This window comes from Mesitornis unicolor, unplaced genomic scaffold (assembly GCF_000695765.1).
Source record: "Mesitornis unicolor isolate BGI_N332 unplaced genomic scaffold, ASM69576v1 scaffold1806, whole genome shotgun sequence".
Classification (NCBI taxonomy): Eukaryota; Metazoa; Chordata; class Aves; order Mesitornithiformes; family Mesitornithidae; genus Mesitornis; species Mesitornis unicolor.
Genome location: NW_010190030.1, coordinates 1 through 12,532, shown reverse-complemented (window position 1 = coordinate 12,532; position 12,532 = coordinate 1). Strand labels below are relative to the sequence as shown.

General features: G+C 44.2%; 1 protein-coding gene across 1 annotated transcript in view; it reads right to left on the bottom strand.

Moving 5' to 3' along the window:
* Positions 1 to 9,117, bottom strand: part of LOC104533333 (probable E3 ubiquitin-protein ligase HERC3) — a 40,082-nt gene extending 30,965 nt beyond the window's left edge. The window contains exon 1 of the mRNA XM_010186246.1: positions 8,863 to 9,117. Coding sequence (XP_010184548.1) covers positions 8,863 to 9,088 — 226 coding nt within the window. The 5' untranslated portion in view covers positions 9,089 to 9,117. The remainder of the gene's footprint in view (positions 1 to 8,862) is intronic.
* Between the last annotated feature and the right edge of the window lie 3,415 nt (positions 9,118 to 12,532).

Here is a 12,532-nt window from a genome sequence, read left to right as displayed (position 1 = left end):
AGATGCTTCTGCATATGGACATCCTGGTTGTATTTCTAGGCTGTGATAAGCTTCGTGATTTCAGTCCTGGTGAAGTCAGCTGAGCATTGAAACATGTCTGGGTGTTTTAATGAAACCGGAAAGAGGAAAAGAGAAAAACAAAGTGCAGACGAAATGCTTGCAAGCCAAAGTGCACCGTGAGAGGAGAACACCCAAGATTTCTCCCTCCCTTTATGAAGGTTTCTCCTTATTTTGTCAGCATAACCTCAACAACATCTTAGCTATTCAATGTTCTTGCCAGTATTAACAGCACAAGTACACTCAGCAGCTTTTCCAGGAAACATCATCCCCAATGGAAGAGTGACTGTGCCACTTGGAAACTGGTAACTGAGGAAGGGAAAATCACACTGTTTGTCAGGGCTTTTTTGCCTCTTCCTCTCTCCTTTAAAGCTCCCAAGAATGAGCCTCTGATTTCCCTTTGCACACTTTCAACTCCAACCACTTAAGTGTCTCATGCTCACAGCTGCCACCGACAACATCTGGAGTCTGGGAGGAAAAAGACCAGACTCTATAAACCACTTAAACTACAGACTTTCTGAAGCTATCAGGTGCTTCTGAACACATATATTTTAACCCAGCCAGCTAAAACTGCTTCTGTGCCTTAGCTCACCCCAGCTCTGCAGGCTGTGGTTTGTCAGTGGTAACGCCAGAGGAAGGCTCATGGGGAGGAGGTGAGGGCTGCAAGACGGTTTCGGGAACACACCTTCATGACTGCAGACGGCCTCTGGCACGACCAGGCGTAGGACACGCACAACACGTAGGCAGCTGGAACCGCCCTGCCTGACACCAGCCCCACAGTTTCACCACTGCTACCTCTCTCCTCTTTGTGAGCCTCTCCGAGAAGGCACTACACGCTCATGTTTTTCGTTCAGACGTGAGACTGCTGCACACACAGGTGTGGGAAACATCGTGCTTTGCACCTGCACAGCACAAGACTACAAGAACAAACCCCATGGGGAGACCACATCCCCACTGTATGGCAGCTGTCCTCGCTTTCTGCCTGCTCTCAGCCACGGATGGCAACCTGTCTTATTCTCAAAGTCCTCTTAGGATAGGGCAAAAGCTTCAAAATACGGAGCAAGCAAATGTTTACATCAGCACATGTCCTCTGGCTTTTGACAACTGAATTTTACTATATCCACCGAGGAGGCTGGGTTTTATGAGTCCAACTCGCAGATCTTGAGGTCCTCCTTTCCTGAACTTCATGAACTGCAGCTACGCTCGCAGCAGAAAGCAGAACAGTACCAAGAGCTGATAAGAGAGACTGACAGCAGCAGTGCTGAAGCTGATATGCCTCTGATGATTTGGTTACAGAGGAGGAAATGTAAATACAAAGTAGACTCACTGAACAGAAAAATAGAGCGGGGGAAGATGGTAAAGGGCAGAGGACAGAGTAAAGCAGGTGGCATTCCCAGTAACACTGTCCATAGGCCAAGGCTGAGAAGCTGCAAGTAACAGAGACAGAAATTCTGCAGTCCCCTGTCATCCACAGACACTAATGAGGTTTGTCAAGATGACTGCTTCCCTGTACAAAACACACACAGGACTGCTCATTAATTTATTTAGCATAGCTACTTACAGGCTTTACATCCAAGAGAGGCTGGTTCAGTTATTAGCACTGCCTTCACTTTTATAAAGCTGCCTGTGGTCACGTCAAGGCAGGGAAGCAAGAGGCCACGGCGACACCCCAGGGTGTCACTTCACATAGGCTTTGCCTGCTGCTCCCCCTCACAGCTGTGAGAGCAGACACCTACCCTGAGAAAGCACACTCCTTCCTCAGACACAGCCATAGATACACCACACACACTCCAGTAAATGTCACAGCTCCAGGGCAGCAACCCCAGCGTGGGAAGGAAGCGCCAGGCTTCAGGGTGACGTGCTGAGGATGGATGTCAGGGGTGGGAGGAGGAATTAGGGAGATGAGTGCGTAGATGCTGGATTTGACGTGCTGGTACTGCACAGCACAAAGCTGTATTTCTGCCTGAGAAATCCCAAGCAAAGCCACTGCAATCTTGAGAGCTGTGACAAAGGTCAATGGCAGCAAGTGGGGACAGCAGGACAGGGAAAAGGAAGAGCAAGCCCTTCTCTGCAGCCCATAATAGCCACATGGAGAGGTTAACATAGGTCTTTGGCAACCATCATCCATCTGCTGTCCAGATCACTGCTGTAGGAGTGTCCTGCAGAGGTGACCATGTCTGAGCAGAAGGCTCAAAGTGAAGCACCTCCAAGTGCCTGCAAGACAAAGGGCATTGCTCTACACCATACACACTGCAAGCCAGCCACAAGGGCTTCGCTCCACTTTTTGCCTCCGGACAGATGCTATTTTGCCATCTTTTTACATTATTGAAGCAGCTTTGCACAACAAGAAGCATTCGGCCTTCACAGGGTCAATTTTTATTTTCTTCTAGAAATGAGGCTACATTTTCTAGGTAGCTGCACTTGGCAGAGTCTCATTCGTGGCAGCCCCAGGCTTTGCTGAAGTCGCATGTGATTTTTCAAAAGCACTTGGTGTGCTCCTCGCTCTGTTCCTGTACATTTCAATCCTGCGGTGATTTACACTGGAGCAGGAGAATGCCACACATTCCCAAAAAGCCACACCTGCACAGTGCAGACCCAGTACAGCCCCCTTGGCCTTGCTTTCAATGACATCCCCATCAGGTTGACAAATACTGCTTGAAAATACATTACTGCAAAAAAAGTATGGTGACTGGGAAAGGGACATAATTAATGTACTCCTATTGAATGTTTACAAATGCTTATATATTATTTTTCTCTACTGTAAGATTTGAAGGGCATTCTGAGAAAAGGAGATGCCCATCTGTACATTCCTCTTTGGTCAGCTTAAATAAGGCAGGTCAGGTGTTAAGGGAGTGAGCACTTCTTCACAGCTCTGCTGTAGGAACAGCCGTTTTCTGTTAGCATCCTTAAGTGTCAAAAATATTTTACTTCTCAGAAGAAAAAGATGTTTCACAAAGATCTGTGAGATAAATTCTTCTTTCCAATACAGCTTAAGGAGTAGTATCTTAATGTTGACTCAGTCAAACTTAAAATCATCACAGACATGATTACGCATCTTGTGGAAGATTTGATGTTTATAGAAAACAAACAACAAGCATATATCACAAGCCAGAATCAAACTCGGTCTTTTCATATAATAGTTACAACCCTGAAAAACAAGCCAACCCCTTTTCCATCAGGAAACATGATATGGGAATAACAAATAAGACCAAGATAAATGCAAGTTTATGTTGCTAAACTGCCTTACAAGTCCCCAGTTAAAGGGCAAAAAGCTGGTCATTCCTACTGCAGCTCTGCCTTGCAAGATAAAAGACATTAAAATGGTCCCCCATGTCCTCAATGAAATAGGCTGTACCAATTCTAAAAAAAACAGTACCTCACTCTTTTTTAAAGTAAAATCAAGATAAAAATCTGGTGTTTATAATAATACATGTGTTTTTAGAGATGGCACTTCAGAGTTATAAGTGTCTTTACTGACAAAAAACCAATTTTCTACTGGTTTAGGCTCTCCTAAAGAGCCTTCTCTCCTCAGTTCAGCCTCTCCTAATCCTGCTGTCTCAGAGAGCAGTGGTAGAAGTCAGTCCGCATGATCCAGACCACGCAAATTTTAAAACAGCCCACTATAAATGCTTGGCATGTTCAGAACCTTCAGTCAACCTATTCAACACAACGTGTGCATATTTAAGATATTTAAGGAAGGCACTTATATATTCCTTACATTTAAGGAAGGCACTTCCTTTGATTTTATTTCTCATTCGACCATATACATATTGTGTCTAAATGAAGTTATTTTGAAACCCAGTCTTCTACTTTTGAAGCCTGAAATCCTTAAGCCCAAACTGCACCAGTTCAGCTGGGATGGACACACCATAGCGCAAGACCACGTCTGACTCTGCAAGGCCCCTGCATCTCCCCAATGGCTCCATCCCTCCTCCCCTGCCCACTTCCAGCACACACAGCCCCTGCCACCTCTCCTCCTCCTCAGCAACCAGGGCCTCCTGCCTGACTCCTCACCCACCACCAGGAAAAGACTAAGAGAGGAAGAACACCCCAGTCCGTCCTTCCAAGCAGGTTGCTCCTCTGAATTCTCAGCTGTTACAGGGTTTATGATTAACAGCCACACTGAAGCGAGCACCGAGGTCTCTGGTCACCGCAACCCTGTGCTGACATTCAGGACAAGTGGATTTATGTTTGAAAAGAAGGGCCACCAAGTTCAGAGGAAGCCACGGGATCTGGAACATGCAGTGTTTTGTTGTTCTGGTGAGGTTTTCTGCATTTTGGGTTTTTTTTTTTTTCCCTGAGTGAACATCATGATGACATTTCTACCCCTGCAGCTATGAGATTCCACAATGCACACAGAAGCAATGCTACCCTTCACATTTGCATCCAAACAAGAAATTTAGTAAAAAAGCTTGGGTTTGCCTACTGTATGTTACCAGAAGAAAGGTTCAAGGCAAATTTAGCACCAGACACTTTCCTGCAACTCTCCTGAAACACTAATTACCAAAGTCCAGGTTTTTCTTACTAGTGGAAGTCAAATGATGTCTGAATGACTAGCAGAGAAAAGTCTCTAGACCAGAAAATAAGTTCTCAGACGCAAGCATGTTTCTAAAGCTTTGCAAATGGTTCATAACCAGACAGTGATTTCACACTCCTCTGTGATTCATCCCAAATCCCAAAAGAGCCTTTACCTCAGGTACCTGGGTCAGCCTTTTGCTCCCCAGCATACGCATGCACATTCAGATAAAACACCCTTAACTAAGAATCATCACAGGCCGTCAAGACACCATGTTGGACCCAAAGAAAATCAATCTAAGTGTTAAAGGGTTAAAGAAGTGGAAATTTAGATATAATTATGGAGAATAAATTTGTTTCCCAAAAATATCACAGTACAAAATTATCACTTCCTATTAGAGACAAAATGTACGTTAACACCTGCCAATGCTCAGGAAATTAAAGCAAACTCAGACTAATTTTGCAGACATGGAGCTCAATCCTTCACAACGAAGATCAACGAGTTTCTTCTCCTAAGGTATTATCAGAGACTCTGGGGACTCCAAGTGCGTAACAACGCAAGCGAAAATTAGGACAGGTCAGACAGAAGCTTTGTTAACTGTGGTCGTGGTGAAAGAACACTGTGACCGTGTCTGCCCCTTGGCATCCCTGCCAAATTATTGCAGAGACACAAAGTAGGGACTGTTTCGGGGGGGGGGAAGAAAAAGAAAAAGAAAAATTCAATACAAAGCCAGGCTCTTGGTGGAGCCCATAGGAGCGGCACAACTGGTATTGCCCTAGCTCAGAAGCAGGGAGTTGGAAGCAATCACACACTGTTAGCTTTTAGTCAAAAAGGACTTTTTTTAGTTAAGATAAACTTTTTAGACGTTTTAAATATTAATTTTACCACAATGTAAAGTCTGAGGAAAGGGCACTTTCAGAAAATAAACTACTAGTGACTCATGCTCGCTCAATGACATGTACTCCCGAGTAATTTCTGCTCCCTGTACTGGAGAGGCACAAGAATCACTTCACCAGTTGCCATCCTGTCTCTACATTACACCCAAAGCTGAGCTGATGTGACAGTAAACACAGCTTTTTAATTAACAATTTTCTTTCATTTCCAAAGGTGCCCTCTAAAGGGCTTCTCTAAGAGGAATTACTGAAACACACTTCTGCGCTACTGTGTGGCATTTTTGTGAGTCAAATCAGAAACAGAATTGAGTCATCCTACTACAGATATGTGTAAATGGGCAGCAAAACAAGAGGGGAGAAATATCTGGAATATGTAGTAATGGAAAAAAAGGAGGCAAAGTCTTCAAAAGCACTTACTGCAAATATAACAACTTTACTCCGACTAGAAAAAAAACATTTCTTTTTAGTAAAACCTGCAAGTTTTTCAAGGAGAACAGGGTTTGATCCATGTCCAGTGCATTGCAAAGTCCCAGAATTTTATTCGCAAGCAGAAATAACCATATCTGATTAAACAACATGATCACACATTCTGAAAACACCAGTTGAAGCCTTTTAGCATGCTGGCAGCATAAGCCTTACATACACACACAAAAAGTGTGAGAGAGAAAAGGGAGTTTCCTCTTACGAGCACAGACCTGGGCAGCAGGAAGGACATCCCTCCACCCCTCTGAAGCCATCCAGCTTCCAAAAAGTTCAAGACCCCATGCACATTTTCATGTCTTGATGTTATTCCCCAACACAACCACGCCACTCCACAGGCCCCACACTTCAAAGAATCTTCACTTTCTACCAGACATGGCCTCATTCATGGGTCCACAACTAACGGAGAGCCAGGAAAATGACCTGCCTTTCTATACAGGAAGTGTAAGGTCACCTATCCCAAACAGGGGAGGTGGGGATGAAAGAGGAGAGCTCGATTCTTCTTCTTCCTATTTGCAGAGGAGAATTAGGAAATTCAGTTCCCAGTAACGCAAGCCAAAACAGTTGGACACAAGCAGCATGTGGGACAGGACTCTCCCTCAGTTCACTGTTGTCATTGTGAAGACTGCGGTGGCTGTTCACCATCAGCTAAAAAGGGAAGCTGGTCCTCACTTCACAGCACAACCCTCCCAGCTGCTCCATCCTGTGTCAGTGGAGAAACAGTTTCTCAAGGATGGCCACAGGCTCCTCAGAGGGCACCACTGCAGAACTTTTTTCAGAGTAAGTGAAACACGCAGGATAACTGGGACTTGGTGCCACATCTTAGTGGCAGCCCCTTAATGTAAGGGGCACAAGAAGGGCACTTGAGATCAAACCCAAATAACTTTTTATTTCTACTTCCGAATCTCAGACCGCTCCTCTGCTACAGCCCTAGCGGAAGGCAGGATTACCTGGTTGCATTTGGGATTCACGAGATCATCTCCAGCTCTGATCACCTATTCACTGTGAAGCCTCTATTTTCATTATCACCTTGTGCTTGCTTTATTTGATGGGTACACAAGCTAGCCCAAAGGTGTTTCTCAGAGTACACATCTTTACAGCACTCAGAACAATGGTACTGGATTTCAGGGCCCTCTGCATTAGAGCCATGCAGCTGGCACAGGGACTTGCAGGGCAAAGTAACCTCAGCAGGTCAGGTGCAGTATTTGCTAAGCTCGGCTCCCTTTTACTAAGTGTGGGGTAATAAAGGGAGGTTGGCAAGGAGGACTGTAAGTACACTCAAGTGATTTACAGCTGGGGTGTCAAAAAACACATATATTGTACTAATTGTTCTTTAGTCTTCTGTGCTTGACAAGCAGAACATCTGTGCTTAGACAACACAGGCATGTGATGGACTCAGAGGCACCATCTCGAACATGCTAGAGATTCCTGCTCTGCTGTGGGAAAGGTCAAAGCACAACACCAGGAAACTACACTTGTAAAAAATCCTGGATATAGAGGTGAAAGCAGCAGGTTTGAAATTTCTCACTCTCTCTAGCAAGGATCAAGTTCCACAGTGCCTGCATCCCCACCTATGTGCCTCTGCCCAGGTGCTGCTTCAGAGATGCCCTGGTTCATGAACTAATGAGAATAAATTTGCTTTTTGCATTTCATCCATCGTTTTGTGGTTGTTCCTGCATCCTGCCTGTGTCAGCACACACACTAAGCATCTGATCTATTCTAGGGCCTAAATTTACAAGTCCTCAGAAGATGAACTGTGGCTGTGCACAGAGAGGACTTAAGCAATCCAGATAATCTTGATTTCTTTTAGTAATTGTCTGGAAACCACTTGTAGGAAAAGCAAAAGAGATCAGATTCAAGGTCAACTCCTCTAATCTAGCATCACGGACATGCAGCATCCGTCACCTCGTGCTTCATAGAAAGAGAAAAAAGACACACTGACAGAAAAAAAAAGGCAGCGGAATCAGGTCAGATTTGCACACACTACATACTTTGTGCACATCTCAACTGTCATGCAATAATAAGGTACATTGCAGAAGCCCTACAGAGGGTAGCCTGCAGTTTGAGGAAAGATGACTGGTCTAATTACCCACGGAGGGATTTTTATTATATTATAGAAACAGAAACACCTGTATCTTTACCACATGCCAAAACCAAGAAGTTAATGGAAGGTCAACGTTCAAAAGAAAGTCCACAAGAAAGGCTTCAGGGTTTCTGAGAATAACAATACACAATTAAACCTCTCCTTCACCCTGGGAAGAAGGGACATTAGCTGCCCGTGGGGTTGCACGCACAGGTTGTGCCTGCTGGAACACAATGAAGAAAATGCAATTTGAGTCTAGGGAACACAAGGCTACAGTGACCTTCTTCTAGATCAAGAAAGCATGAAGGGGAGAAGGCACAAGTCAACCAGGTATTTCCAAGAGGGGAAAACAAAATTTATAAACCCACTTGGCCAAAATCAAGTTTGTCCTCCACAGCTGTGCTCAACACAGATCTACTCTTTAAGATAAATGAGAAAATTCTAACAATAACTGAACAACAGTAGGCATAAGGACACAGTCCAACTGGAAAGACAAAGCAGAAGACACTCATGACTCATGGCCCTCTCTCCCCTCTTATAAAAAGGCAACATGAAGCCAAATAACAAAATCTGCTGCAAGACCACCTGCGCTCACCTCTGTTTTGATGCATTTCCCAGCTAAACTGAGCAGACCTGTCTTCCCAGCCATGCTGTTCAGCTTTAGCTTTCCAGAGTTGGCAAATATTATTCAGCATCAGTACTGCGTTATTACACACAATCTTCAGCTCTGTTAGCTGCTCCAGCTCCATAGCAATCAACACAAAGCTTCCACGATCTTCTCAGTTCACCAGCCTCAAAAGACAGCCTAAAACACACAGAGAAAGCAGACTTACCTGGCTTGCTTCCTTCACAGTCGTGCCCCAGCTGGCCTTTGGTGTTCAAGCCACAGGTATACACTTCCCCATCTTCCAACAGGAACACTGAGTGGTTTCCTCCACATGCCACCTCCTTGACATTTCTGTCATGGATGAATCCATACACTTGCGGTTCAGGAATGATCACCTGGAGGTTGCTACCTATCCCAGGTTGTCCAAAAGACGAGTATCCCCAGCATAGCATTTTCTCTCTTTTCAGCAAGTCATGTATCCTTCCTGGGCAAGAGAAAGAGAGGAAGGTGTGTGAATGAAGCAAGTAGCAACAAGTGATCCTACAGAGATAAGCTGCTCAGAGCAGGAGGTGGAAACAACCAAAAAAGGCATTTCCTGCATGACTGTCAGGCTTGTGGACTGTCAGTAAAGAGGGATTGTCATCATTACAAAGAAAGAGGAATCAAGACAGCTCAGCTCAGGTACTGACTCAGCACCTTCGTGCCCTGGCCATCTCCATCTGTAAGGCAGTAAAAAAATGTTCTGAAACCCAGCAGATCTGAGCTTCCATTTCAGCAAAATCACTCTGCTTAAAAAACCAAAAATCTACCAAACCCCCAAACCAACTGCAATGCTTTTTTAGACTTAACAGATCCAAACCTGAACTGGTGTCATATTTGGGACCATTGCTTCAAGAAATCTTTAAAAATTATCTCAAACTAATCCTGGACAGACTGACATAGGTATTTGTGGTGTAGTGGCCAATGCAGAACTGTATTATTTCTGATAAATCCAGATTAAGAAGTATTTTGCTTAACTGAGCACATTCTTGCAACCTAAATACGTGCATACACACACACATCCCTAAACTGCAGCAAGAATTTCCCAAGCAGCAGCAGTTCTTGTGGACCAGCACAATGACAGCTTTGCTCAGCAGCAATGGGCAGATAACAGTGATGCAACTTGCCAGCAGTCAGGTGTTATCTTCTGTGCTGCGCTCAGTGAAAGTCAGGGATTTCGGAGAGTGGGGTAACACGGGAAGTGAAAAAAACACAGCAGTATAAAAGGCCCAAGGAATTACTCAGCCTGAACTTGATCATTACAACAGGACGCCAATACATAAAAGCTGGGTGGAGAGAAACAGCTCTCATTCCAGAAGTAGCATGCGAAAGATTTTAGTAACAGTCCCCTGTCACTCCTAATCTTGACAGGTTTGGGTTATTTGTTAAACACGCTACACTAACAAGACATTGAGAACTCCTCTGCTTGAGCCAGAAACCAATTAAAGCTTTTTTTTATATTTAAAGGGAAGAAGAAAAGAAAATGAAGAGACATCAAGTCTTATGACTCACCATGCCAAGTTTCAAGCTATGGTAATTTGCAGCAGCAGCACTCACTATCTCAGCACAGGATCAAAAAGCAAACAGTAACTCTTGAAGCACCAAAGATTCCTCAAGGAAAGAGGATGCCTTCTCCCACTCTGAGCAGATAGGGAACATACACACTCGGTTTGTTTCCAAAGCCTGGTGCTAATTCAAGCTCTAGGTATTAGCAATAAAGCCTTTCCTAATCTAAGCCCTAAGCAACGGGCGCTCATCTCTTACCCTCGCTTGTCAGCTGCGGTCACGCAGTCAGGGCTGGTCCCTTCCACCAAGGGAGGACTGAGCTGGATGGGGAAGGATTGGATTTTCCAGCTGTAGTTCATGGGTGGTGCAATTTCATCCCATGAGCTATTTGCTGGGATCTCTTATTAGGTGCTTTAAAGCACGCAATGAATCCCATTTATCTCCAGCAACCCTTGCTGCTTTATAGCATAATCCAATTCATTCACATCTACACATGAACTTATCACTGGCCAGCTCCAAAGCAGCCAGAGGGAAAAGCAGGAGGTTGCAAGGCTCTGTCCAGTTAAATTGGGGGGTTTTTTTTGTACACTCTGTACTTGGTTGCCCTCAGCACAAAAAGCCTGATGGAAGACACCCTCTACTCTGGCTACGCTAGTTCCTATGCCAAGAATAGGAATGCTGTGGGACACGGTAAAACTGAAGCGCATGCATGTGCTTTAAATGACACAACTGCTATATTTATCATGAACTTCATGCTCTATCTCAAAAAAAAAGGCAAAAGCAACACCCTGAAGGTGGCAACACTAAGGCACGAAACCATTTTGAAACCAACACCAGAAACAGCAGCAATCTGGGACTGCCATTTCTTTCAGCCTGGGGAATCACCGTGTGACGAAGACAGAAGCAGCACGACAGCAGCAAACCTGGAGATCCAAAGATCGTGTTCCCTGCTAATGTAAGTGCACGTTGCCTCCGAGCTGAAAAGATTTCACAATATACGAGTTGAACTACATGACACTGTACAACATGAGCTAAATATTAATTTGGGATATCTTTCTAAAAGGGTTCCTGAACAGCCTGCTCCCTGTCATGGTTTAACCAGCAAAACCAGGACACTCCCCATAGACCATAGTCATCATTAGTGCTAATTTCATTTAAAGTGCTAAAAATACTTTAATTACTTCCCCTGTGTTCATATTCCACGCAAGAAGTTCCTGTAATGGGCAGGGGGATGCGACACGATTGGTAAGAGATGGTTTTTTTCTCCAGGTAAAATACTATTGAAGAGAGTTCAAGCTCCCAGAAATTCCTGTGCACACTAGGGTGATGTTTTGGAGGAGTCCAATCCTCATTCGTGCTAGTGGCCAGATCTTCTGAAGCACCCTGAATTTAACAATCCCTATGGCAGACAATGCAGCATACCAGACCCCTCAGAAAGTCTTAACTAGATTTTTTTTTTTTAAAAAAGCATCTTCCTTGAATCCCACCCCCCATCCTCCAAACATTTTGCCGATAAATCCCTGCACAGCTCTATTCCAAGGAGACAGAGCAGCATTTTCCACTCCAGAGGTAAAACCAACACGGCCACTTTCCATTTGAGTGTATGAGCACAACTAAATACTTTCCAATGACCTGGTGAGCCATATTTTAAATTTACTTATTCTGAGGATGCAGCACATTTTTCAAACCACAAGTGTGTTAATGTCTGGGGCTTTTTCTCCCCCCAGAAAAGCTGCCGCAAGTCTTAATACATCATGTGTTCAAATAGGAGCTGTGTCCTGAAACACAACAAGGCTTCAAATGACAATTTCACGCTCCGTTTCCAGTGTGGTTAAGGCAGCTACTCTTCTTTGACACTAGCAGAGGAAGTAAAAACCCATGTTACACTGCAAGCTGCTCTACGAGATGCATACCCTCCTTAAACTAATACAATTACGTAAGAAGTTTCTAGTGTGGGCAGGCACTAACACAGACACGTGTCTACACACATACATATATATAAAATATAGATAAGGTTTATATTCACTTATCTGGAATTCTAAAGCTAATTATTCCTAGCACTCAGCTCAATACACCTTTAAAAAGTTCAATTTTTATCTCCAGCGGACAAACCCCTAGGGAAAGTGTGTTTTTATAAATGCATTAGATAGGGCATTAAAGTTCCTGGTCCCTTTTAAAAACACTATAGCAAAAAGCAAGAGCTGCAGTACCCAACCATATCACCTATTCCTGTTCTTCACAGATCACAACACAGCCAGCTTGGTATTCATGTTTTAGAGATAAGTACAGATGCAATGCAGCAAAGCTGGCCATTTGCACAGACTCCCCATATCTATATCTATATCTATATC